This window comes from Trichosurus vulpecula, chromosome 9 (assembly GCF_011100635.1).
Source record: "Trichosurus vulpecula isolate mTriVul1 chromosome 9, mTriVul1.pri, whole genome shotgun sequence".
In the NCBI taxonomy this organism is placed as follows: Eukaryota; Metazoa; Chordata; class Mammalia; order Diprotodontia; family Phalangeridae; genus Trichosurus; species Trichosurus vulpecula.
Window position 1 is genome coordinate 122,262,617 of NC_050581.1, and position 27,564 is coordinate 122,290,180.

General features: G+C 46.8%; 2 protein-coding genes across 2 annotated transcripts; one reads left to right on the forward strand and one right to left on the reverse strand.

The window, feature by feature from the left end:
• The first annotated feature begins 1,042 nt into the window (after positions 1–1,042).
• Positions 1,043–11,955, forward strand: LOC118831529 (aminoacylase-1A-like). The gene is made up of 15 exons (XM_036738900.1): positions 1,043–1,129; positions 2,353–2,490; positions 2,846–2,910; positions 3,089–3,193; positions 5,895–5,989; positions 6,989–7,065; positions 7,242–7,331; positions 7,422–7,478; positions 7,642–7,715; positions 7,816–7,865; positions 8,001–8,145; positions 8,332–8,400; positions 9,584–9,663; positions 9,825–9,885; positions 10,187–11,955. The coding sequence occupies exons 2-15, from the start codon at positions 2,385–2,387 to the stop codon at positions 10,349–10,351; spliced, it is 1,239 nt and encodes a 412-aa protein (XP_036594795.1). The 5' UTR covers positions 1,043–1,129; positions 2,353–2,384; the 3' UTR covers positions 10,352–11,955.
• Positions 11,956–15,888: 3,933 nt separating this feature from the next.
• On the reverse strand, positions 15,889–21,442 carry RPL29 (ribosomal protein L29). The gene is made up of 4 exons (XM_036737442.1): positions 21,362–21,442; positions 20,079–20,123; positions 19,745–19,809; positions 15,889–16,579 (listed from the first exon to the last, which is right to left on the reverse strand). Exons 2-4 carry the CDS (start codon positions 20,113–20,115, stop codon positions 15,998–16,000), a joined length of 684 nt encoding a protein of 227 aa, XP_036593337.1. The 5' UTR covers positions 20,116–20,123; positions 21,362–21,442; the 3' UTR covers positions 15,889–15,997.
• Positions 21,443–27,564: the final 6,122 nt, after the last annotated feature.

A 27,564-nucleotide genomic window follows, 5' to 3' on the forward strand; every position in this document is an offset into this window, starting at 1 on the left:
CAGGCAAACGCCTCATCAAGTGGGAAGATTCAAGGGGAGTTCAAGTGGGCTCCCACAATGTAAACCTCATAAGTGACAGTGTGTGCATCATACAATTATATCTTGTGCTGCCAGTGATAAGACAGTTTGATGATATTACAGTTTACACCTAGTACAGTGTTAATAGTGGGAGGTACTGTTGTGTCCGATGACAGAATCACACGCGCTATGTACAAACTGCTGTATTAGTCCCAGGGGAAGAAAAGAAAATCAAAATAGCTCCTGCCCTTATGGAATTTCGGTTCTGCTGGGGGAGGGGCGGGGGGGGAGGGGAGGTTGAGAATTGGAAAGAACATGTGTACAGAAGAGTAAATGTAAGGAGTATACAATACACTACAAATTTAAAGAGGGAGAGTGTTTACAAAATTGGGATCCAGAGAGGCTTGGAGTAGGAGATGGCACCAGCAGTTGGTGATATAGGAGTTCAGGAGGGAGACAGGAGTTGGATATTATAAATTTGGGAAACCTCTGCAAAGAGATCATTAATTTTTTAATCGTGGAAATTTATTTTATTTTTTACAACTACAAAAGAAACCAGTTATATTGAAATACAGATATCAAAATATTTTTAAAAACAAGTTCAAAGATCCTAAGGATAAAAATCCCCAGTATAGATACAAACAAATAAGCAGATGATATAGTGTTTTAAAAACAAGCCAATTTTACACTTATATATAGAAATTAAATCTAGGGCAGGTAGATGGCACAGTGAATGGAGTGCCGGTCTGAAGTCGGGAAGACTCAACTTTGCCCCCAGACCAAAGAGACCATTTTGAACCCCGGTGAGCCAAAAGAGGGAGGGAGAGAAGAGTCCAAGACACTGCTCTGGGGAGAAGACCTGGTTACAATGTCTCTACTGTCATGGTGACAGTTACACATAGATGGGGGAGACAGAGCGACGCTCACACAGAAAGATCCTCACACCGGGACATTGCGTCCCCGTGTCCCGCCTCCTGGCCGGCCCGGAGGCGGGGTCTTCCGGGGGTGGGGTGGGGTGGAGCCTCTCACTGATATTGGGCCAGCCCGGGGCAGGCCGGCCAGATAGTATTGCAGCGTCTGGACTGGCAGCTGGGAATCTTGGCGCACCGGGGTAACAGTTCGGGGTTGGGGTGGGGGGTAGGGAGAGGAGCCCAGCGGGGCAGTGGGCCAGGTCGAGGCGGCCATCGCAGAAGCCTGCCCCCGCAGGCCTCCACATGCAGCGGAAAGTAACGCCTCCCCCATCTCCCCTAGCCGGAGACTGCGCTGAGGGCGGCGGGGTGGTGCTAACCCTGCTCGGGCCAGATGTGCTGTCGTGGGTGGGACCCAGATGTTGTGGCCTCGAGTCACCAGCTCGGGCTTTTAGACTGAGCCCAGGGGTGGGGGTGGGGGGTTGAAGGATTTATTGGGGCCGAGAAGAATTGGGGGCCCAGAGGCAGCAGAGAGAAATGGGAGGGCACTGGGCAAGGGTGGGAAGGAATCCTGAGGGTCTGTGAGAATAGGAAGGGAAACCTGGCCACCCCTGGTAAAACAGAGGTCTGAGCGACTGTGGGGAATAAAAGGATGTGGAACGGAGAGACTGAGGGGAGAGAGGGATCCGAAGTCTTCCAGGGGAACAATCAACAAGTGTTTGTTCGGCTGTAGGTAGGGAGGGGTTAGGGATGGGGGTAAGAAGAGGTTTTGGGACCCTGCAGGAATGGAGAGAGGTCTGAAGGATTTTAGAGGTAGGAATACAGACCCTGGGAGAATGCAAAGTGGTCAGAGAGGCTCTAAGGGTAAGGTAGGGAGAGGTTGAGCTAGGTGGCTCCTTGGATAGAGTGTAGAGCCTGAACTCAGGAGGGACTGATCTTAAATCCAGCCTCAGACACTTACTAGCCGTGTGACCCTGGGCAAGTCACTAAACCTGTTGACCTCAGTTTCCTGATCAGTAAAACGAGTGGAAAAGGAAATTGCAAACCAGAGCAGTATGTTTGCCAAGAAAACCCCCAATGGCGTCACCAAGAGTTGAATATGACTGAATAACAACAGGGAGAGGTTGGAGGCCCACATGGGGCAAGGAATTGGAGTGGTCTTTTGGGGAGGAAGGCTGAAGTTGGGTTGTGTTGATCCACAATGGAGGAGTCTGAGATGGTCTCTCCACTATTGGGCAAAAAAGGAAGTTCATCCTTGGATCTACTCATTCCATGGGCTTCCTGCTTTAACAGATTATAGGCTCAAGAGACCAAGATCTGGGGTTCCTTTGTAGGTGAATGGGAAGCTGCGGGGTGCAGGGCCCCTTGAAAGCCAGCTGGAGTGATCTCCAAAGAACTGCTGACATTCTGTTTTACCATCCGGCAGGGGAAGGGAGCGAGGCATCCAGGACTACTACCATGCCTGGCCAAGACCACCACCAGCTCTCAGAGGGGGAGCATCCGGCTGTGACACTGTTTCGCCAATACCTCCAAATCCGGACCGTGCCGCCAGAGCCCAATTATGGTGAGAAAGCTCAGATGAGGTTCCCTTGCAGAAGGTACTATGTGTCTGAATGGGTTGGGGATAAGACCTCTCAAGCATGGATGCTAAAAGCAGGCTGGGGAACCTTGGACATCAGCCTCTTACTAACTACAAGACATCAGGCTTTCATGGCCCCCATCTTGGTTGGTACAGTAACTGAAGGAATGGTATAACAGGCCTCTAAAATTTGAAACTTGACCTAGACTCTGCCCCTTGTTGATCTTGGACTGAGGCAAAGATCCTGGGGAGAAAAAAGTCCCCAGCCAGATTCCTGAATGGGATGGGTTCTTGTCTTTTCTCCCTTTCCCTCCCACCAGAGTTTCTGTCTCCTCTGCAGATGAAGCTGTGCTTTTTCTGGAGAAGATAGGCAAGGACTTGGGCCTTGAGTGTCAGAAGGTGGAGGTAAGCAGAGATCTATGACCTGACCTGAGGCTTGGGTGTTAGAAGGTGGAGGTGAAGGGAAGGGGTGGGGGAATTGTGCTCTGAGCAGGGGAGGAGAGCCAGCAGGGCTAAGAGGACTGGGAGCAGAAAATTTCTTCCTCATGTTCTCAATCCTCCTCCCATTTTCTCCTTTTGCCAGGTGGCCCCAGGCCGAATAGTGACTATATTGACCTGGCAAGGCACAGATCCCAGGCTTCGATCCCTTGTGCTTAACTCCCACACTGATGTGGTGCCTGTCTTCAAGGTAGATGTCTGGGGGTCAGAGATGGGTGGTAGAAAGCTCCAGTGCCGTCTCTCCCACAGTCCCTGGTGACGCTGCAAGGTCCGGCACCTCCGATCTCCCCCTTTCCTTATCACTCAGGGAAGTGGCAGGTAGGCACCCTGAGTGATAAGCAGGTACTTCTGTTCGAAGGCTTATTATGGGCTTTCCTCACAACCACCTTATGAAACAGGTTGTGCAAATATGATCCCCGTTTTACAAATGAAGCAACTGAGGCTTAGAGAGGATAAAAAACTTGTCTCTGGTCCCCGAGTAGGTGTCAAAGCCAAGACTTAAACTCAGGTCTTGCAACTTTAAGAAGATAACATGGTCCAAGAGCTTATAGCCTGGTTGGTGGGGACTAGAGCAATACATCCAAGATGGAGAAGAGTATGGGAGACAAGAATGATTGTAGGAGTCGTTAGGTTAAGATCCCAGCGAGTTGGGGTTGTAAGCAATGGTTTTCTGGAGGCCACTTAACCTGGAATGTTTGACGGTCTGGGGAACAGGAATGAGAACAACATATATGTGATGGGAGTTTGGTGAAGTGGTCCGTGAAGGAGGCCCCAAGGGCCCTTATCCCCAAAAGTCACAATCCTCAAGAGCTGTACGCTGACCACTGATCACACATTTAAGGGCTGAAGGGCCCTTGGAGGTCGGCTAGTCCAATTCCCTAATTTTACAGATGAGGAAACTGAGGCCCAGAGAGGTTTGGTGGCAGGGTGTGAAAAGTTGGTACTTGAACCTGGGTGCTCTGAATGCCAATGCAGTATATCTCCCCTGCTCCACTGCCTCCCCCACTCAATTGTTTCTAAAATAAGATGCCAACTTGTGTGGCTGGCGTTGAAAGCCCTCTGAAAATTGGTTCCACTTAGCTTTCCCCTAGTCTCATTTCACCTTCATCTCCTTCATGTGTATTCTGTGCTCCCCATTCCCAGTATTCCATTTTCTTCCTACATGCCTTTGCCTACATGGCTCCTTTGTTGGGGATGGGGGGGAGGGGATGCACGATGCTCTAAAGCATAACTCTGGGACCACCCAAGTGAGGTCATTTTGTTATAAATATACTCACATTGTTGTCTAGGAAAAACAATACTCGTTGGGAAGCCTGGAAGGTTTTAATTACATTTATTCATTCTGAATAAATGGGTAACAACCCCTGGACAGAGTACAAGAGAGTACAAGGACTCAGACAAATGCCAGTCCTTTTATTGACTCCCAGTTGATCTCCCGCCTGGCTTTTCATTGGCCAGATGCAACCCCCTGACTGCCCACATCATGCCCTCCTCAAATGGCTGGTCAAGCATTCATACAGGCCTCTAACCTTTCACCAGAAGAAGCTGCCTAGATCACAGCTCTGATTAGAACCAGTCACCTGACTTACATTCTGCTAAAGCTGGGGGGGGAGGGTAGATACTTTCAACCCTGAGGAAACAAAACGGCTCCCACCATTTCTCACAATTTCTTGATGTCCCAGGTTGTTCAGTGTTTTCTCCTCTTCATATATTTATACACACACATATATGTACACATATACACACATATATACATATATGTATGTGTGTATACATGTATATATGTGTAATTTACCTTGTATATATTCTGTGTTTATTTTTCTTTATATGTGGTATATTTGGTCCAGAGGGATGTCAGCTCCTTTGAGGGCTGTTTTTGTTTTTGAATCTCTTAGCACCTTGCATATATTTGACATTTAATAAATGCTTGTTGAGTTCAGTTGAAATGAGGAACCACAGACAGAGGTTAAGTGACTTGCTCACGATTGTAAAACTGAGAAAGTGTCAGAGGCCTAGGGTATCCAAACCCAGGCCCATCCATTGCTTTTGCTGGGAACCATATGAATGAAAGCTGAGGAAGGAATGTTTAGGGTGTACTGAGGTCAGGAAGGAAGCTGGTGTGGATGGAGGGGTGGGAAGAGCTGGGGATGGTTTAGAGAACGGGTGCTGGTTAAATGTGGGATGGGGGTAGGACACTGCCATCACTGAAGGACGTGACACACATAAGATAAAGATGTACAGATGGAGGCACACAATGTGAGAGCTGGCAGGAAGAGTTGTGGTGGAAATGAGGGAACAGTGAGTTTCAGTTTGCTCTGAGAGGGCCATAGCCTGGAGGCCTCACAATTTAGGAAGGCTTCCTGAAGGAGGTGGGCTTTCTTTTTCTTCCTCTTCTAAAAAAAATTTTTATTTAATTTAGTAATATTTAATTTAATTAATTTAAAATTTGGTTTTTAATTTAGTTTTCAACATTCACTTCCATGAGATTTTTGAGTTCCGAATTTTCTCCTCATCTTTCCCTTCTTCCCACCCCAAGATGGTGTGTAATTTGATATAGGCTCTACATACATATCGTGTTGAACCTGTTTTCGCATTAGTCATGTTGCGAAGAAGAATTAGAACCAATGGGAGAAACCATGAGAAAGAAGAAACAAAAAAAGGGAGAGAACAAATACTATGCTTCAGTCTGCATTCGGACTCCATAGTTCTTTTTTTGGATGTGGAGGAGGTGGCTTTTCAAGGGCCACTTTATGTTATGAGTGGCAGATGGGGGATGCAGATGACCGCTAGCATGGGGGAAGGCTATTCTGGGCAAGTCACAAGAATGGGATTGGACAAGACCAAGGTGAGCAGGACTTTTGCATCCAACCCTATGCTCTTTTTGTCCTCAGGAACACTGGAATCACGATCCCTTTGAAGCCTTCAAGGACAGCCAAGGGAACATTTATGCTCGGGGTACCCAGGACATGAAATGTGTTAGCATTCAGTGAGTCCCTAAATCCATAGCCGCTGGGGAGACTGGACATTTCCACACCTCTCTTTCTCTATCCACATGGCCCATCTCCTTTTCTGGTTTTCCTCTGTGGCCACTAGAGGACCAGAAGAGTGAATCACAGAATCTGGGAATCTGGAGGGACTTCAGAGGCCATGGAGTCTCCTGCTGCCTACACAGGAGCTTATCTTGTCCTGTGCCTTGCAGCTGTCAGCCTTTGGTTTGAACTGTCTAGCATTCCCTCAGACTCAGCTTGAGCTTAGATCTATAGGGACAGGGTACTCAAGGCTTCCCTGGGGAGATAGCACTTTTCTCCTGGGCAGGATAGTGCAGATTCTTAGAGTTTCTCCTTATAATGGGTAGAAATTACCCTCAGCAGATATCTCTAAGCTCTGCCTTCCTGGCTGGGCCAGGCAGAACCAGTCTGATCTGCCTTCCACAGTTCGGTGCCTCTAATATTGGAAGACAGAGATGTCCCTAGTACAGTGCTTGGCACATAGTAGGCACTTCATGTTTGTGAACAGGCTGTGCTTGATGTGGGAGCTGTCTTCACAGACCTGAAGGGTTGTCATGCTGAAGGAGACAAGACTGGTTCTGTTTTTTCCTGGAAGGCAGGATTAGGAGCAACAGGTAGAAGGTCAAAGAGGCACATGTCCTTTTGATAAAAGGAAAAAAAAGTTCTCCCTCCTCTGAACTGCCCCAAAGTTGGAATGGGCTTCTTCATGAATCAGTGGGTTCCTCATCATTGCACTCTTTGAGTGGGGGCTGGAAGAACCCTTTGGTTCTTCCTTGAACAACCCTTTGGGATATTAAAAAGGTACTTAGAACTAGATGTCCTCAGACATCTAGTTTCCAACCCAGATCCTTTGATAGCCTGAGATTCTTGGGTGGCCAGCTGTGGGACCTTGGCCCATGGGTTACCTGGATGCCACACCTGCCTCCCCCTTGAAGGGACTCCATGCTTCAGAGTCTTATCCTTGTGTGTCCCTCCAGGTACCTGGAGGCTGTTCGGAGGCTAAAGGCAGAAGGGAAATGTTTTCCCAGGACCATTCACCTGACATTTGTCCCTGGTATGGCTGTGGTGGGGGTTGAGAGTAGGGGCGTAGCCTAGTGTCAGGGGTCCACTGGGGGCCTCCATCCCTGCTGTGGGAAAATGGGCTCCTCTAGCCCTAGAGTGGAGAGCAGAAAGTGGGCCCAGAGTTGTGTGTGTGTGTCTTTGCTTCATGGTACTCTCTTGCTTGCTTAGAAGAGGAAACTGGAGGACATGAGGGCATGGAGCTGTTCGTGAAACGGCCAGAGTTTCAGGCTCTAAGAGCTGGCTTTGCCCTAGATGAGGGTGAGTCCTGACACTGGGCAGAGGTTTTGGATGGCCTGGGCCTGGGCCAGAGACTCCATCTTGACCTTCCACTAACTTCCCACTCCCTAGGCTTGGCTAGTCCTACAGAAACCTTCAACGTCTTCTATGGTGAACGGAGCCCTTGGTGTGAGTATAGCTCCTACCCTGGTTCAGGTGAAGTTGGGGGAGGAGACAGGAGGGAGCACCTAGCCCCTGACCTTGGGGAGCCCAAGTCCAGGGTGCAGACATCTCCCTTCTTCAGGGGAACTCTTAGTCTGATGAAGCCTCTGGGCCTCCCTCTGCCCATCAGGGCTCAATGTTACAAGCTCTGGGAACCCAGGCCATGGCTCACATTTCATTGAGAATACAGCAGCAGAGAAGCTGGTGAGTTGAGAGTATTGGGAAGTCTGGAAGATGGGGGTGGGCTATCAGTGGAGTGCCCCTGGCTGACTTCCCTCCCCCCACCCCCTGGGTGGCTCTACAGTGCAAGGTGATCAACTCAATCCTGGAGTTCCGAGAGCAAGAGAAGCATCGGTGAGAGCTTCCCCTTCCACTTTCCCTGGTTTCTGTCTTTTCCCTCAACTTTCACCCACCTCTTTTTTGCTTGGGGGGCCCTCAGGAAGGAGACCATTGGGAAGTGTTGGGGCTGAGCATTATACTTTCCCCCAGGCTTCAGTCAGACCCCAACCTGACCCCGGGGGTTGTGACCTCTGTGAACCTGACCATATTGGAGGGAGGAGTTGCCTTCAATGTAGTACCGGCCACCATGAAAGCCAGCTTCGACTTTCGAGTTGCTCCAGATGTGGACCCCAAGGTGCTGGGGGTGGGGAGGGCCTTCATGTGGTTCTGCTTTGGGAAACTAGGGGGGAAGCCCTGGGTCAGGATATTATTATCTGTCCAGGATTCCCCTCTCCTCCTTTCCCTCACTCCCTAGCATGGTTTTGGGGGTCAGATATCAGGGGTGGGAGTGCCGCCTGCTCCCTATGCTTGTGTCTCCTAGGCCTTTGAGGAACGGATTCAGGGCTGGTGCCAGGAGGCCGGGGAAGGTGTCACCTACCAGTTTCACCAGGTACATGGGCCCCCACAGATGGAGCCTTCTGGTTGAGTTTCACAGTTGGAGTCAAGGAAACGGTACTGGGGGTGCTCCAGGTGGGGTTTGGGCCATCTGAGTTTATGTCTGTGTATATGTGAGAATGTCACAAAGTGTATGTTTGTATGTATGTCTATAGATGTGTATATTTGGGTCTGGGTACAGATTTGTGTGTGTTGGTTTGTGTTTGCCATTCTGGGTATTTGTGTCCCTGCATGTATCTTCCCACATGCTTGAGTGCGTGCTGTGTGTGTGTGTATGTGTATGTATGTGTGTGTATGTATGTGTGTATATGTATGTGTGTATGTATGTGTGTATATGTATGTGTGTATGTGTATGTATGTGCGTGTGTATATGTATGTGCGTGTGTGTACGTGTGTGTATGTATGTGTGTGTATATGTATGTGTGTGCATGTATGTATGTGCATGTACATGTGTGTGTATGTATGTGCGTGTGTATGTATGTGTGTATATGTATGTGTGTATGTATATGTATGTGTGTATGTGTATGTATGTGTGTGTATGTGTGTATATGTATGTATGTGTGTATGTGCATGTGTGTATGCATGTATGTGTGTGTATATGTATGTATGTATATATGTGTGTATATGTATGTATGTATGTGTGTATATGTATGTATGTGTGTATGTGTGTGTATATGTATGTGTGAGTATATGTATGTGTGTATGTATGTGTGTGTATGTATGTGTGTATGTATGTGTGTGTATATATGTATGTATGTGTGTGTATATGTATGTGCGTGTGTGTACGTATGTGTGTGTATATGTATGTGTGTATGTATATATATGTATGTATGTGCGTGTACATGTGTGTGTATGTATGTGCGTGTGTATGTATGTATGTGTGTATATGTATGTGTGTATGTATATGTATGTGTGTATATGTATGTGTGTGTATGTGTATGTATGTGTGTGTATATGTATGTATGTGTGTATATGTATGTGTGTATGTATATGTATGTGTGTGTATGTGTGTGTATGTATGTGTGTGTATATGTATGTGTGTGTATATATGTATGTATGTGTATATATGTATGTATGTGTGTGTATATGTATGTGTGTGTATGTATGTGTGTGTATATGTATGTGTGTATGTGACCCTTTTTTTTTTTTGACCCTTGTTTCATCTGGCACCTCCCCAGAAATGGACAGAGCCCCGAATTACAGCCATTGATGACTCTAACCCATGGTGGGTTGAGTTCAGCAGAGTCTGTAGAGAGATGTAAGTAAGACCCTGGAACAAAGCTTCTCCCTGACCCTGGTCCCATTCCCTGTTGTGCCATTTTTTTTTTTCCTTCTGTTTCCTCCTTTTGACATGGTCTTCTTCTGAGGTCCCCTATTCCCTCTTGGAAAGACCTTTGTGTCTTCCTCTGCTCCTGCTAGGAATCTCAGCTTGAAGCCTGAAATCTTCCCAGCTGCCACTGACAGCCGCTACCTACGGGCCGTGAGTATCCCTACCCTCCTGCTTTGAGATCAGGGCAGTGGGAACCAGCTAGCTAGTGTTAGGATTAGGAAGGGCAGGTAGGGCTGTGAGATGAAGCTAGAGGACATCCTCCAGGACTTCCGGTCTGTGCCGGAACACAGAGTGTTGACTTTGTCTCTAGGACCCTGGCGGGGGAGTGGGGTATGCTCTGGAGAGTCCCAAGCTGCAAGGGAGGGAATAGGCTGGCTTCTTCCTGTCTGGACCACTCTCCACCAGGCAACAGTGTTAGCCCCCTATCCTGAAGCCATCCACATGCTTGCAGGCAGGGGTCCCAGCGCTGGGCTTCTCTCCGATGAACCGAACTCCAGTCTTGCTGCATGACCACAATGAGTTCCTGAATGAAGCCGTGTTCCTTCGGGGCATTGATATCTATGCCCGACTGCTGCCCGCCCTGGCCAGTATACCAGCCCTGCACAATGAGTGCTAATGGCCGCACCTAACAGTAGCTTCTGGCTTCTCCTAGTGCCTTCCCCTCCCCAACCTGCTTAGGCCTGGGACTTCCCTCTTAGGAACGTAATGCCAAAGACCCTGACCTCCAATAAAACCTTGTTTTGGTGCTGAGCTGCACTGTGTCCCCCCTCCACCAATAGACATACACTCCTACTCTCCTTCACTCACTGAGCATCTTCTGCACAGCCCTTGCTAGGGACTGCGGGAGGAGGAAAGGGGTGGCAAGGGGAGGGGCACAAAGCTGAGGAAGACCAGTGATAGAAGTGTTGCGGGACCTGGAGTCTGGAAGACCTGGGTTCAAATCCTGCTACGGGCACTAGCTGTGTTCATGGGCAAATCACTTAATGTCTGGGCTTCATTTTCCTCATCTGTAAAAAGTATTTGTTGTGCCCCTTTTTTTTTTGTAGTAGTGAAGGACTGAAATGAAAATGGACGCCCATTGATGAGAAAATAATCGAACACATTCTAGTTCATTGTACAGGGTGTCCCTAAAGTCTGGACACATAGGCAAAAATGCATATTTCCAAGAAATGAAATGAATGAAATTTTCAACATTTTATTTAATTGGAATATTAACAAATAACATCTTCGATACGATTTCCATCATTTGTGATGCAAAGGTTGATGTGCTTTGCAAGATTCACGTGAACTTGATGCAGTAACTCCACATTGTCGTCAGCTTTAGCACATTCACTCTTTATGAGTTCCATCAAGTGTGTTGCATCTGTGATTTTCGTTGAGTACACCTTCTCCTTTAGCATACCTCAGAAAAAGAAGTCAAGGGGGCTAAGATCTGTTAATATTCCAAATATTTCAAAATATGCATTTTTTGCCTGTGTCCAGACTTTAGGGACACCCTGTAGCTGGACTGCAGTGGTTTGTCCTGTCCTCCTCTAGCTCATTTTCCAGATGAGGAAACCGAGGCAAGCAGGGTTAAGTGACTTGCCCAGGGACACGCAGCTAGTAAGTGTCTGAGCCCGGATTTGAACTAGGGTCTTCCAGGCCCAGCGATCTATCCATTGTACCACCAGCTGCCTCTGGCGTGTTACATAAATGATTTACACCAGTATAGGATAAGTTGTGGGAGCGGGGAGAGAAGAGGTGGTGACAATTTAGAGAGCATTTATTAAATCAGAATGGAGCTGAGATACAAAATGTGAATAAAACAGCATGTTCCCTCATGAAGCTCTTAGCCTGTTGGCAAAAGTGGAAACACCCTCCGAGAAGACAGGCACTGTTTTTGGTCTAGGCATTCTGGAAAATATTTTGGAATTGTACTAGAAAAGCTGCTAAATAGCTTGGCTGCTTCCATGATACCGCAACCAGTCATGTGCACCAAGGAGGTTAATGGCCGCAGGAGGGGGCCCAGAAAGACAAGCATTTGCAGGGGCACTTTTTTGTAGTAGCAAAGGGCTGAAATGAAAGTAGTTGCCCATTGATTGGAAGAATGAACACATTCGGGTCCACTGCAGTTGGACCAACATTATGCCATAAGAAATAATGAATGTGAGATTCAGAGACTCTTCACAAATAAAAGTCATGTGAAAACAAGAGATGCCAATAAAATATTTTTTAAAAGCATTTGGAGAAACCTGGGAAGACTTGTGTGAACTGATAAAGGGCAAGCCAGAACCAGGAGAGCTAGTAATAACACTTATATAGTGTACCAGGCACTGCGCTAGGTATTTTAATAATTATTTGATCCTCATGACAGTCCTGCAAAGTAGGTGCTATCATTATCCCGATTTTATAGGTGAGGAACTGAGGCAAACGGGGGGAGTGACTTTGCCCAGGGGTACAGCTAGTATCTGAGGCAAGATTGGAATCTAGGTCCTTCTGGCTGTAAGCCTGGCACTATCCACTACCACCTAGTTGCCCTATTTATGACTTTATATAATGACCACAGAAAGGTAAAGAAAAAGACTTCAGGACTTGGTGGTGAAGCATGTCTTCCACTTTAGGCAAAGAAGTGGTAGACTACAGGTGTGGAAAATGAGACACATTTACGGACCTGGCCAACGTATTGGTCTTTTTTTGCTTGATTGTAGTTATTACAGAGGAGGGTTCTGTTGAGGAAGGGATGGTCCTTGCAAAGTGACAGTCATGTTGAAAAAAAAAAGCATCAATGAAATTATTTTCATAAAGTGCCTTGGGGGAAGCTCCATTAGAGAGCAGGGAGATCAGAGAAAATCTCATGAGGTGGCATTTGAAGTGGGCTTTAAATGACAGGAATCCAAAGGTAGGTGTGGAGGGCTGGGCCAGGGGGGGAAATCTCTCTTCTAGTGTACCAAAAGCAAAGGAATGAGCTTAGGAGTCCATAGTGGAGCTCACTGAATGCTGAGGAGAGTCCAAAGCAGCTTCCTGGAGGAGGGGGATAGGATTTGGATTGGGGGGGGCAGGCATTCCAAGTGAGTGTGAAAAAAAGAGCTTTGGGGTGGGGATGGTGGTGGTGGGTTGAAATCTCCCCGAGGTCTAGAATTTGTAACCCTGTGGGTAAGGGAAGGCATTGGAAGCTTCTGATCAGGAGAATCACACGTTTCCCCAACCTCCTTGAAGACATCCTGCTTTTTGGGGTGGGTGACTGGAGTCTGTCCCCCTAACTCCAGCTTTCTGAATGTTGCCAGGCTGGGATAGGAGTCGGGACACATGAATCTGAATCCTACCTCTTTGACTTTGGGCAAGAACGTGTTCTGAACCTCTGCCCTCATTTGCAAAATGTGGACATTAACTTTGAAGTACTCAACGCCCAAGGTGATGGTGGTGGTGGTGGTGGTGGTGAAAAGAGCTTTATACACCATAGGAAATGGGAATTAAGTAAGGAAATAAACATCCTATATGCTCAATGCAATAGAGAGCCCCTGGAGTTTACTTGTAAGGGGGTAACATGGTCCTGATGAGCAAGCAAACATTGGCTGCCCCTCACACTGCAGATGTCCTAAGGCCAAATTGGCCTCTTCCTCCATCTGCTGGGTTTGTCCTACTGGTACTTTTGTACCCTGTATCCAGAATGCAGCCCCTCATTTTCCCCTCTAGGAATCCTTCCTTTTGGCTTAAGACTCAGCTCCAGAGTAGCTCCTTGCCTGTCATACAGATGGCAGAGCTACACCTGTTAAGTTTCCCCAGATTACCTTGTGTTTACATTTTTTATGTAAACTGAGTACTGTGTACTCAGAATGTAAGCTTCCTGAGGGCCTAGCACAGTCCCTGGAACATAATAAATGCTTGTGGATTGCCTTCAAAGGGAAAGGAGATCGGCGATATTACCTAGAATCTGTGATTTCCCGTCACCTCTCAAACAAATATAAAACAAATCTTTGCTGAGCATCTTGGAATGTTAGAGCTGGAAGGGACCTAGGAGACTGAATGGATTCTAACTGATGCCCTAATGAGGAAACGGAGGCACATTACATGGCTGCTCAACTCTCCTGATGCCCAGTCCTGGGAGCGCTTGAAGAGCCCCACCCTATTTTCATTCTAGGGAGACAAGTCTGCAAGGCAGGCTGGGAGGCATCCAAGGGTGTTCAGAGCCAAGTGAGAGGGGTGGAGCCTAGAGGCAGAGATCCAAGGAAAAATCCATTATCTCAGTGCTTATAAAACATCCTTCTGGAGGACAGCAGAGGGGAAAGGCAAAGATCCTGCTTCTTCCAGCATCCCTGGCACAAGATAGTGAAAAATTAACTCAGGTAGGAACACCATGGGACCTGGGACAGACTAACTGCTTGATGCAGCCTGGTCTAGCTAGTCCTTTGAACTTGGTCCTTGATCTTCAAGGAGTAGCCTACCCTGAGGGCATTAAGAGGCACAGGTGGTCCTATGACTGGGAACATGGAAGATTCCTAGGAGTGACCGAAGCAGCTCAGAGACAAAGCAGCCAGGTGACAAGACTAGGATTAGTGTTTTCCAACAACGGCTGGAATTATTAGGTTCCTTTCAGCCAAGACCCCAGGATGCAGCTGTGTTCAGGGGCCCGAGACCCTAGTTTCCTCTACCATCATCCATGCCCCAAATCCTCAGTCCATTGTGCAAATTATATGCTAAGGGCCTCCTTGGCCATGACTTTTGCTCTGCTCACCTGCCAGGCCATCCCTAAAGAATCTCGGCAGAGCAAGTTCCTTTCCCCAGACCCCTACCTTCATCTGGGCTCTTGGGGTTTGGGTCCAGCAGTGGGTAAGGGTATCACCATTCCTGACTCAAAGCTTCCCAGACTGATGAAGGCTTGGGGCTAGAAGTCACCAAACTGTTCTGTGACTCATTCTGAGGCTACAAGCTTATCTAAAACTAGGTATTAAGGAAGCTCTGGTACTGGGAAGGTCTTGGACAAGTCTGTAACTTAGTGATACACTTGGAGTTAATGATGGTTAATGTTCCTAGAACACCAAGTACCTACACTCTTCAGAGCTCCCCAGGCATCTGCAGAATATGGGACACTGGGCAGGAAATTGTTACACACTCACCCTGCTTGCTGCCCTTCCCTGCAAGCATGGAATGTGAAATAGTACAGTCCAACATCCACTTTGAGAAATGGTTCAGGGTGGACTACCTTAGAGAAGGTAAGAAGCCTTGTTAAGGATAGGATAACCCCCAATCTAGCCCCCAGAGTGACACACACACACACCTAGGTGTCTGCAGTGAGTTTCTCCCTTGGTCATGTGGCTAAGGAAAGCAGGAACAGGATCCCTGAGCCTGAATTGAGGCTCAGTCCTCTGCTGGATGGGATTGGCATGGGGTTAAGGGAACTATGACCTTCAAGGTATTCTGATGGCTTTAGATCATACCTGGGAGGGATTTGACAGATCAGATCCTCCAACCTCAATGAAGATGAAGAAACTGAGGCCCAGAATGGGTGTGAAGGACAGGTGTAGATGAGGATGTGGTCACTTAACACAGAGAGTGCAGAGGGCACAAACTAAGTCCCTAGGTTCCAAACCCCATACCCTTCCCACTAAGACCGTCTACGTTTTCTGTTGGCAACCTCAACTCACATTCTCCTTTAGATAGTGTTCCCTCATCTCTTCTGCACTCATCTTTTAAAGGGTTCCTAGCCCCTGATGATTTGAGATACCTTTACAAAAACTATGCATTTGGAGCTTGGAAGGTGATCAGTCTACGCCCCTCACATTTTAGAGTTGCAGAAATTCAGGCCAAAGAGGTGAAGACTTGCTTCAAGTCAAAAAGCGCAGTTAAGTTCACACTAAAGGAGACATTGACTGCCTCTGTGACCTTGGCAAAGTCACTCTTGGAGCTTCAACCTCCTTATCTGAAGAAGCGCGAGCACGTGTCTGTACATGCATACACACATGATGCGGCAGGGGTGAGGGTGAGGGCTGTGGCTCACAATAACTCTGAGCCTATTTCCTCCCCTATAAATCACTACTGTATCACACCTCCTTTAAGGTAGTGATGTGAGCAAAGTGCTTTGAAAACCCTGAAGCACAACAGTGATGCTCCCGAGCTGGGCTTGTAGGCCCCCTCGCCTATCCCACCCTTTGATTAGAGAACAGAAAGACTGATGGATCTTATGATTCACCATTTCCTTTATTTGTACAAAATAGTGAATAATCATACCCTGGCTAGGAAAAAACGGTGGTTTAGGGTTTAAATAAGTCCTTCTGTCCTGAAGCGTCTACTTTGAAGGCTTGGGACTAGCAGCTTTAGCCCCAGCATCTTTGGGTTTGGACTCGGCGGCCTTGGGGTCAGTAGGCTTAGCAGCCTTGGAATCACTGGGCTTCGGGGCCTTAGAATCAGACTTGGCTACTTTGGGACCGGACTTGGAGGCCTTAGCATCAGATTTGGTGGCCTTGGGGCCAGATTTGGTAGCCTTGGGATCAGACTTACTGACCTTGGCGGCAGACTTGGTGGCCTTGGGGTCAGTGGGCTTGGCGGCCTTGGGGTCAGTGGGCTTGGCAGCCTTGGGGTCAGTGGTTCTGGCAATCTTAGAGTCAGGCTTTGTGATCCTGGAGCCTGGACGTTTGATGCCGACCCTAGGGCCTGGACGCTTGCTCGCCATCTTGTGGCCAGCACGCCGGGCACTGGCCTTGGGGATCTTGGGCCTGAGGAGCTTGGCCTTGGAGGCCTTGGTGCTCAGGGCCTTGATGGCCTCTGCTCTGGCCTTGATGGCTTTGGCGTTGTTGGCCTGCATCTTCTTCAGCCCCTTCTTGTTGTGTTTCTTGGCAAAGCGCATGTTTCTTAGAAACTTGGGGTCAACCTGGAAGACAAACAATGTGTTTACTAATTTCATCCTAGACAACAGAAGCCCCAAGCTGCTGTGATTATCTCATCCTGGGTCCTTTCCTCCCTGGCTGGGTATCTTCATTCAAATCATACCCACCAATCATGGTTACTCTGACTGCCTCATCAGCTCTCACCTATTCAACGACCATCTCTATACAATTGATCTAGGCCTAGTCGCTCTCTGGAGCTCCAGCATCATATCAACAGTTGCCTTCTGGACACCTCCAATATAACCTCCTCAAAGCAGAACTCATCCTTCTCTCCAACTGTCCTGTTGCTGTCAAGGCATCACAAGTCTCCAGTCAGCAGGCTAGTCATCTCATCAGTGTCATCCTCAACCCCTTTTATGTCCACCCCAGCCAGAGAATGTGAGATCTTGGGGGTGGGGGGAAGGGACAGCAGGAATGCTTTTGCCTTCCTTGTGTCCCCAGTGTTTAACACAGAATAAGCATTTAAGTGCTCAGCAATGAACTAAATTGAACTGCTACCAATGTGCTGTGTATCTCTGGGACAAGCCCCTCCTATTTCCTTTCTCTATTTACATGATGAATGAGTTAGACTAGATCTTCAGTGGCTCACCTAAGTATTTTTTAACCTAATCAGCTCATGAATTAGCAAATGGTCCTTAAGCACCTGCCCACTGACTACTAAGGCAGTGTAAGTGACTATCAGGTGCCATGCTAGCCACCTTCAGTTATTTAGTCATTTTAACTGAAGCTGAATGTAATCTTTAGATTCATTTGCTTCAAACAGATTTCTCATACGGCTTACTCATAAAAACCTGAATGTTCTTGGATCACATAATCTCTAAAGTCCCTTCCATGTCTAACCATCATGGATTCTAGAGCCACTGCCAAATCTGGAAGGGCATATTTTAAGAACTGTTTCCCAAGGGTCTAGCAGTACCAGATCTCAAATTGTCCGACAAAAGAGTAATCATTAAAAACAATTTGGTATTGGATAAGAGGTAGAATGGCTGTTTAACGGAACAGATTAGGTACTTGGTAGACAAAACAAGCGAGTGCAGTAACCTAGTGTTAGAGAACTCACTATCCGACAAAAACTGCTGGGAAAATGGAAAGTAGTCTGGTCAAAACTAGGCACGGACTGACATCTCACACCACAAACCAAGAAAAGCTCAAAATGAATACACGATATAATCATAGATGGGGCTATCATGAGGAAATTAGGGAAGCATGGAAGAAAAAAATACCTATCCGACCTACAGAGAGAGGAAGCATATGACCAAACAAAAGATAGCAGGTATACGGGAGGCAAAATGGATAATTTTGGTTATAAAACAGAACCAATGCACCCAAAATGGTCTCATCTCTCAAAGAGATATGGAACTCAGCTAAATTTACAAAAATGAGCGCCATTCCCCAACTAATAAATGGTCAAAGGGTTCTAAACCATAGAGAAATGCAAATTAAAACCAACTCTGAGGTACTATTTCACACCTATCAGATTGGCCAAGATGACAGAAAAGGAAAATGACAAAGGCTGGAAGGGATGTGGCAATTAATCCAAGCATTCTAGAAAACAATTTGGAATTATGCTTCAAAGGCTATAAAATGGTATGTTTTGACCCAGCAATCGTGTTATTAGGTTTGTACCCCAAAGAGATCAAAGAAAAAAGGACCCATATGTACAAAACATTTCTATCTGCTTGTGTTGGGCAAAGAATTAGAGACTGAGGAGATGCCCACCAGCTGCAGAAGGGCTGAACAAGTTGTTGTATATGACTGTGGAGGAATAGTCTTTGTGTTATAAGAAATGATAGAGGGGATGGTTTCAGAAAACCTGGAGAGACTTATATGACACAGTAACATTGTAATCTATGTCTTAGTAACTCTGATCAATACGATGATCCACCACAACTCCAAAGGACTCAAAATGAAAAATGCTATCTACCTCCAGGTAAGAGAACTGGTGGGTTCAAGAGTGCAGACTGAAGCCTATTTTTTCCCTTTATTTTTCTTCTAGAACATGGCTAGTACAGAAATGTTTTGCATGACTTCATATGGATAATGGCTATTCTATTTCTTGCCTTCTCAATGGTTGGGGGAAAGAATTGGGACCTGAGAACTAAAATTTAAAAAACAAAAACAGATCAGGGACATTTAGCTAAGTGACTGGTACCCAAAGGTGGCAATGAAGTTGGCCTTTAAACACCCCTGCAGGGGGTAAATCATTTGTTAAAGTATAGTCACCAAGAAATTAAAAATTACCTTTGGAAAAAATTACCTTTGCTTGAATACTGCATACTATATAGTTACTTGAGTACATGATTTTTACCTCCTACTGGACTTTTGGATTCCTGAGGGCATCGGTCAGATTTTGTGAATATATCTCCCCTACCAGCTCAAATCACAGAACACAATGAGCATGACTGACAAGTGGTTAAAGGATTAATACCAACTGTTCAAATCCAAGACCAAATGAGCTCATGTGTCCCAATTATTAACAAGCTGAATGGCCTATGGCCCCAACAGTAACACACCTAGGTGGTACACATTTAACCATATTCTGGAACAATCAGAAGCGATGCCATGTATTTAATTCAAACTTTTGTCAAGCCCCTATTACGTGCACAATACCGTCCCAAGAACACCAGATAAAAAGATGAGGCCTGAAGGAACACATGGAAGTTTGTGCTTTGTCCTACTGTGCTGTGTACATCTTGTCTTCTCTCTTAAGCAGACTGTGAACTCTTTTAGGGCTAGTAGGTGTTCCTTTCCTACTGACAGGCTAGTGTCCTGCAGAATATCAAATAGCTAAAGGAGACCCAGAGGTCATCTAGCTTAACCCCAACATTTTATAGGTGAGGAAACTTGGGCCCAGAAAAGTTAACTTGCCCAGTCACATGTACCAAATGATAGAGCCAGGCTTCTAATCCAAGTCCTTGCCTCCAGAGCTACCACTCTTGCCAATGTGTCACAGTATGGTGTAAACTCCTAGATAACTTTTTTAGAGAAGCCTCTTATGCCAAGGCTGACATAGAGTAGCAGCCTCCCCATACTTTGAAGGTGAGATGAGGGCATAAAACAATGTAACAAAACTGACCATTTAAAGAATCAAACCAGCAACCCAAGTCTCTCATCAAAGAACCATATTCACACAGTATATGCACACTCACCCCTTTCAGAGACTCGTATCTCTGTGACCTAGGCTTCTTGATGCCATTTCTGTGCCATTTTCTTGCTATAGACAAGAAGGGAAAAAGAGACCCAAATTAGGGAGTTTGATTTAACACAGCAAATAACAATAACCTAGAGTATTTTACATTTAGATTAGCTGTTTTTCCTCTTTCCTGTAAAGTGGCACAATCATCACTATTTAAAAGATGGGGAAAAAAAAAAAGGTTCTGAGGTCAGCAACTTGTCCAAATTCAGAGCCTGCAGATGGTCTTGACGGTTAACTCAATCCAGTTACACCACAAGCTACCTTTCATTTACACTCGGAGAACTTACACTGGTTGTGAGTGGTATGGTTCTTAGACTTAGCCATTTTTACACCTGTAGAGGAGAAATGAGAAGGATTTCAGAATTAAGATCCAAGAACTAAACATACTGCCATGAATCTGTCATCTCATTTTCACAGCGTACTAATGAATTTTTCCGGGTCACAAAGCTAGAAAGCTCTTTGTGAAGCAGGATTTGAACCCGTTTCCCCATTCCAAGTCTAGTCCCATCTTTTACAGGAGGCCTTTCTCAATGTCTCTTCATTCTAGTGCCTTCCCTGTGTTAATGATTTCCTATTTATCCTGCATGCCATCTCCAACTGACTGTAAGCTCCTTGAGGCCAAGGACTGACTGTCTTTTGCCTTTTAGCCAGCTGTTAGCACAGCACCCAAAGCAAATGATTATTAATAAATGTTTACTGATTGGTAGTCCTTCTCTTCAATCAAGCCCCCAAATATAATAAGATGAAATTTAATGGAGATGAATTTTTAAACTTGGGCTTTTAAGAATGCAAAAACCCAAGACGGGAGGAAGCATCAGCGGCAGTTCATACGGAGGAGGGGTTGGACACCAAGTTCTAGAGAGTATGGTTGTCAAAAACGTTAATGGAGTACTGCGCTCAGTTCCGGGTACCACACTTCGGGAAGGTTACTATAAAATTAGGCTCAATGACATTACTATGGGACTTCAAAGCTTCTCTCGTTGATGGCTCTTAACTACTCTGAAACAAGACGGGGGGGAGGGGGGGAAACTGGAGATTCTCTCATAGAAAAGCCGGCTGAAGGATGTTTCTAGCCTGGAGAAAGTTTCCAGTATCAGAAAACAGGAATTAGGGCTACTTTAATCGGCCGCGACCGCGCAGAGAGGTGGTCGTAGAAGCCAGAGAGAAGGAAGGTTTAGGTTCCCCTGTTAGGGAGGGGAACAGGTGCCCCGCGTGGGATTCCGCTCCTGATACTTCACACTGGGGGCCCCGAGGTTTCTCCAGACCCTGCAGGACGCACAGCCCCATGTGGCCCTCTCCTTCCCTCCTCGACGCCCCGGTCCTCGCCCCCGCCCCGGGACCTGGACCTCACAATCCCCGGCCGGGCCCGGGCCTCCCCCGACTCTCCTACCAAGGCCCGGACTCAGCCCCGACCTGCCCCCGCCCGCCGGCCCGGGCCCTGCCTTCCTCCAGCCCCCTCCCCGCCCCCCGGCTCAGAATTCGTTCACTGTCTCCGAAACTATGTGCCGGTCCCCCCCACGTCCCATCCAGGCCACGGATGGCGCCGGATGCGACCCCCAGAGCTCCTCACCGCAGCCTGCGCTAACAGGCGCTCCACCGACCGGAAGAGGCCAAAGCGAGAGAGAGAGAAAGAAGGAAGGAGCGCGGGGCAGTGTGGGAAATAAGGGCCGCGTGGGAGGAAAATTCCTTAGGAAAAACCTTTCCCCTCGGAGTCTTGCGCCTGAGCAGAAAGGTTCCGGGAAGAAAGGGTCCGGATCGCGCTCTTCTGCCAGAGGATCGAATTGAGCCGTGGCCTCGGAAGTCCCGGAAGCCGGCCCCGCCCGTGGCCCCTCCTTTCCTGTCTTCCACGTAAAATGGCTGTGATGTGAGGGGCGCGAGCGACCCAGCCCCAGGGTCTGAACGTCTTTCCACGTCGCAGGCTGTGTGACCCTGGACGACTCCCCGAACCTCCCCGAGTCTCGGTTTCCCCATCTGTAAGATGGGTGTAGGAACGATTTGGCCCTTCTGTTCGGCTCCGTCCCCGAGCCTAGCTGGTCCTCAGTTTCCCCACCTGTTAAACGAGGGGTTGGATGAGGTGCCCTGGAAGGCCCCTCCCAGGCCCTGTTCTGGAGGCAGGTCTAGATCCTGGAGTCGGATACTCACGCGCTGTGTGACCCCGGACAAGGCGCCTCACTCACGGCTGCCCGCCTCGGCGTCCTCATCTGTGAAATGGGTACAATCATCGCGTTGCCAGCGACGTTCTAAGGGCCTTCGCTCTCCCCAACCTCCCACTCCCCGTTTTGGAGCCCGGGGCACAGTTAGACTCCGCCAAGAATCCAAAGCTCGCGTTCCAGGGGAGCGCTTGGGGTTTCTTTCTCTTTATCAGAAGAAGCAAAATCGGAGGCTTAGGACCCTGCCTGCCCTTCTTGGGAGGCGGGTCCCAGAATAGAAGAGAATGTCAGCTCCGGCAGGAGCCCGCCACCCCCACCACCTCCCCTATAATCTGTAAATTCCGTGTCAGCATGGATGGGCCAGTGACCCCTCCCTCCCAGCACCCAGACCAAAGGAGTGAATGAAGCTAGTTATATTTCATCTTCGTCATTTTCCGCATAACGAAATTGACATCTGTGGGTGAGATGATAAAGGAATCCTCCCCAAGGACCAGAAACAACAGGCGGGCACTGCCTTAGTGGCCTCTAGTTGTGATATCTGAATAGCCAGCTTTTGTTAGAAAAACCCTGCCCCCAGCCCCTAACTGCAAACCCCAGTCTGCATAAGAAAAAAAACAGACTAAGTTCCTGCCGTTTGGCGAGTGTCCTGTGCCCCTAAGACTTTTCCAAGGAATGTAAGCTAATTACCAGGAAAAGCCTAATGCCTAACGATCTTCCTTTGTCTAACTGAGTGGGCTTAGAGATGTCTCTATCTTATATCAACACACTTAGAGCATTCCTTGCTCTGTCCATGGCCATTAAGGGTGAAAACCTTGACCCCAGACACTATCTTGAATTACGTGCCTTTTCCTTATCTTAATATTTTATGGGCATGTACTATATTATGGAATGTTAATGGCAAATTAAACACAGAGATCCTGGGTTGTAATTCCAATTGACACTTTGTCAGCTATCTGATACGTTGTATTTACAATCTATTCAGGAGGTTCCTCTTATTGTATCATGGTCATAAAAAGTGAAATAACACAGGCTTGCCGAGTCTGCAAAATAACATGTAAACTTCAAGAGATAATTAACCATTGTAGCCTGTATTCGCTATATAAACTACACTTGCACTTCAAGATGAGGCCATTGATTGGGAAGACCCCAATGGCTGCCGGCTAATTAAATTCTCCACTTAAAACTTATACTCTGTGGCGTGTCTCACTCGCTTCTGGTATAACATAGTCTATTGTGAGATTTGGGATTAGACAATTCCTTTCCATTTCTTTTCCACTTCTTGGTCGATCCTGGTCTGTGTATTTGTCGTTCCCCCTCCCCACAAGGGCAGGACTGAGTCAGGTTGGGTAGAGTTGGTGATGCTATTACCCTCCCTACATAAATGTCACTTACCTTCGAAAGACCAGTGTGGGACTTAAGACCCACATCTCTAACTACCTTAGAGGCAGTGCGGTGGCTGGATGGACAGAGAGCTGGAACTGGAGTCCCGATCCAGTTCAAATATGGCCTCAGACATTGCTTAGCTGTGTGATCCTGGGCAAGTCACTTAACCTCTGTTTGCTTCAGTTTCCTCAAATATAAAATGGAGACTAATAATAGCACCTGCCTGCCAGGGTTGTTGAGGATCGAAAGAGATGAGGTTTGTAAAACTCAGCACAGTGCCTGGTATGTAGTAGGTGCTATAAAATGCTAATTTCCTTCTATTCAAGTAAATGTAATAAACATTAAGTACCTACTGTGTGCCAGATAATTTTACATAGAAACAGGAATAGTGAAAGTCCCTGCATTCAAAGCGTTTATAATCTAAAAGATATCTCTACTTAGATGTTCCAATGCCACCTCAGGCTCCATTATGACTTAAGAATCTGGGTATGCTTTGGGACCTCTCACTTTTCTAACCCATTGTCCCCACTCGAGTGGGATCTGCAATTTGTGGCGCCCCCCTGAAGGAAAGCCACCAGCTCCATTTACAACGACTCAGGCTTACAGAGCATTTCATCATAGAATAATTAAAGGGCTTGTATCTGGGTCCACATAGTCAAGAGGACTTTTCCTGTCTTCAGTGGGCCATCCGGCTTTAGAAACCTGTACAGAGCAGATGACTTCTAGGGCTGGCCAGGTTAGGGCTTCATTGAAGGAGAAGGTTGGCATTGCCTCCCTCACTGTCCTGTGATGAAATGTCTTTCCACCAGCAATTCAATTCTGGTCCCTGCTTCATACATTGGCCTCGATTCCCAACAGATATCCTACGTAGCTCTTTTTGGCAAGTACAGAGACTGGTTTACTTTGCTTCTTCCTCATTTTCAGTTCTCCTCCAGCAGATGGAGCCTGTCACTCTTCTCTTCTCTGGGTACCAGAGCCTGAGCATCACCAGCTGATAGCTTAGAACTCTTCTGTGTCTCTGAGCATCAAGTGTTTCCAGCCTAGTTAAACTTTCATTTGTTTTTAATTGGTGGTCGCACAATTGGTTGTTCAAAATTTTTGGTTAGTTGTGAGAGCATTTCTTTCTTTGTCAAATCAAACAAATCTCTGTTTTTCACTTTAAGGCAGCTCACAGTGAGTCCATAGATGTTTAGTAGATTCTGTCCCTCAGTGTCTAGACTCGGCCATGCCAGCTGGTCACATGGAATCTTTTGGAATTTGGAAAGGCACTCAGGCTTCCAGCCTTCCTCCATGCCAGCTGGACCAGGTTATACAAACTACTTGGAAATGCTTCTTTGGAAATCTCCAAAATTTTCATTGGCTACTTCCAGTGCAGGGGCCTATGACTCAGGGGGAAAAAGGGAAAGTCCCCAGTGCCTATGTATAGAAATGGACATGCTACTAAAAATATCTAGTGGTTTCCTTTTGTTTAAAAGTCCAAATTCCTCTCCTTGGCACATAAGGCCTTCTATAGTCTGGTACCACATTGTCTTTCCAACTTGATATCATATTTTTAACTTTGATTTTAAAGTTGAATTTTATTTTCAGATCCACATCCTTCCCCACTGCCCCCACTGAGAAAGTTAGAAAAACAAAACTCTTTACAAACATGTAGAGTTAAGCAAACAAATTCCCACATTGGCCACACACTTACTTATGCCCTGCAATGACCAACATTAAACTCTGGACTGATAAAATCACAGATGTGTGTGTGTGTGTGTGTGTGTGTATGTGTATGTATAAACACATACATACATTTATATATATGCCTATATATACATGCACAACATATATATGTATATAGCTTAATTTGCATTTTGAGTCCACCATCTCTGCATCAGGAGCATGTTTCACCATGATTCCTCTGGAACTGTGGTCGGTCATTGTGTTGATCAGAGTCCCTGAGTCTTTCGAAGTCTTGTTATCATATAAATCGTTTTCCTGAAGTTCACTTCACTTTGCATCAGTTCGTACAAGTCTTCCCAGGTTTTGCCATTCTCTTCATCACTTCCTGTAGAACAATACTATTCCATCACATTCATATCTAATGTCACCGGCCTCCTTCCTGGGATGCTTTCTCTCCTGGCTTCCCTCACTTCCATCAAGTCCCAGCTAACAGCCCATATTCTACAGGAAACCTTTCCACATCTCTCTTACTTCACGTGCCTTCCCTCAGTTTATGTATGTGTGTAATGGGTTTGTTTGTACATCATTAGACTGAGTTCCGTGAGAACAAGAATTGGTGTTTTTTTTTAACCTTTCTTTGTATCCAGAGTTGGAACCCTTGGTCTGCTAAAGAAAAGCCTTTTAAAGATGACACCTGTAAAATGAAAGGCAAAGTGACATCTAAGGTCTCTTCCATCTCTAAATCTATAACCCTCTGGTCCCAGGGAGCTGCTGGGGCAGAGAGAAGCAGGCTAAGTAGTTAGGAACCCTGGGTCTACTTTCGGCTCTTCTGCTGAATGCGTGACCTTGAGTCACTTTCCCATTTTAGGCCTCTGTTTTCCTATCTGTAACATGACAGGGTTAGACCAGGTGATTGCTGAGGCATCTCCTTTTCATCTCCAACATGATATCACAGTTCAACCGGACTGTGGTTCTATGATTCTGGTAGAATTGCCCAGGCAAACTGGTCTGAAGGAGAAGATGATGGGACACTCATCTAAGGGGGTATAAGCCCTTGTCCTCAGGGACCCTCTACTCTGAAACAGTTCCAAGGCCTCTGCTCTCAGGGAGTCAGTCCTGAGATCATAGACCTATCAGAGACTTAAGAGGCCCAGTTCAACTCCCCCTGATTTACAGATGAGTAACCAGGCCCAGACTCCTACAGCCAGTCAGTATCTGAAGGGAGATTCAGACCCTGGTCTTCCTGACTCCACATCCCCCTTACACTACCCACTTCACCACACTGCCTCTTCATTGGGAGGAATAAGGAATATTCTGGTGAATGTCAGAGTGGGGATCCCAACAGATATTGACAAGCAAAAGCATTGGGCTGAATCTAATAAGATGGAATTCACCAGAGAGAAATGGAAAGTCCACCTATGTGAAGCTAATTATTCTGAACTCAAGTACAAGATGAGGGAGGCATAGCTAGAAAGCAGTTTGAAGAAGGAAGACCCGGAGGTCTTGGTGGATCCAAAGGCCCAATATGAGTCAGCAGATGTGATCGGGGAAGGGAACAAGCATTTATTAAACACCTACTATGCGCCAGGCACCATGCTAAGCACTTTACAAATGTTACCTCATTTGATCCTTATAACAACCCTGGGAGCTCCTATTATCCCCATTTTACAGATGGGAATACTGAGGCAGATAGAGGTTAAGTGACTTACCCAGGGTCATAAAGCTAGGAAGTGACTGAGGCCAGGTTTGAACAGAGATATTTTGGACTCCAGGTCCAGAGCTCTATCCATTTGACCATAGTTTCCAGGAAAGAAAAATAGGTGATATCCTCCTCGCTGTCCTCTATTCTGGTCAGATCATATTCGGTGCGTTGTTTTTAGTTCTTCGTGTCAATTTAAGAAGGACAGTGGAAATCTGGAGTGTGTCTGGGGGAAGCAACTAGAATTGTGAAGGGTCTCGAGTCCATATCATACGAGGATGTTTGCCCTGAGAAGACAAGACTTGGGGATACCTGGCAGGGTTTGAGGGGACAAAGGGAAATGGCTGTTTTCAGGCATTGGAAGGATGGCTGGTAGAAAAGGGATTAATTTGTTTTATTTGACTGGGAGGTAGAACCAGGAATAATAGACTTAGGAAAAAACGACTTAGGGCTAATGTTAGGGAATTTGATTGATCCCAAAGTGGAATTTAGGCTGATTTGGGAGGTAGTGAATTCTCCTGACCAGTATGATATATTATAGTGTGGATTCTTTTAGAGTGTGGTTTGGATTAAATGACCACTGAGGGTCTTTCCACGTCTAAGATTTGATGATTCTCAATGAGTCCCCAGTCGGAGGAGACACACTCAGCCCTGTCTTCAGAGAGCCCCCAAATCTGAAAGTGGAGAGTAAGATCTGTCTTGGGTCGGGCATAGGGAGGTAGGATGGTTAAAGACAGGAAATGCCAGGCCATCCATGCTCTTGTTTCCTCACTTGGTGGCACTGTTGGGTCAGGAATGGAGTGTCTCACATCCACTCCCTTCAAGCCCGAGCGTCTAGCTCCCGGCTTTGTGTAGCTGTCCGTCCGATTTCTGGGG

Bases quoted from the DNA above. Each gene is read 5' to 3' on its own strand.
- LOC118831529 (XM_036738900.1), top strand. From the start codon at position 2,385: ATGCCTGGCCAAGACCACCACCAGCTCTCAGAGGGGGAGCATCCGGCT. The intron at 2,911-3,088 runs GTAAGCAGAGAT...TCCTTTTGCCAG, and splicing joins TTGAGTGTCAGAAGGTGGAG to GTGGCCCCAGGCCGAATAGT. The intron at 9,664-9,824 runs GTAAGTAAGACC...TGCTCCTGCTAG, and splicing joins AGCAGAGTCTGTAGAGAGAT to GAATCTCAGCTTGAAGCCTG.
- RPL29 (XM_036737442.1), bottom strand. From the start codon at position 20,115: ATGGCTAAGTCTAAGAACCATACCACTCACAACCAGT. The intron at 19,810-20,078 runs GTAAGTTCTCCG...TCTTGTCTATAG, and splicing joins CCATACCACTCACAACCAGT to CAAGAAAATGGCACAGAAAT. The intron at 16,580-19,744 runs GTGAGTGTGCAT...TTTGTCTTCCAG, and splicing joins GATACGAGTCTCTGAAAGGG to GTTGACCCCAAGTTTCTAAG.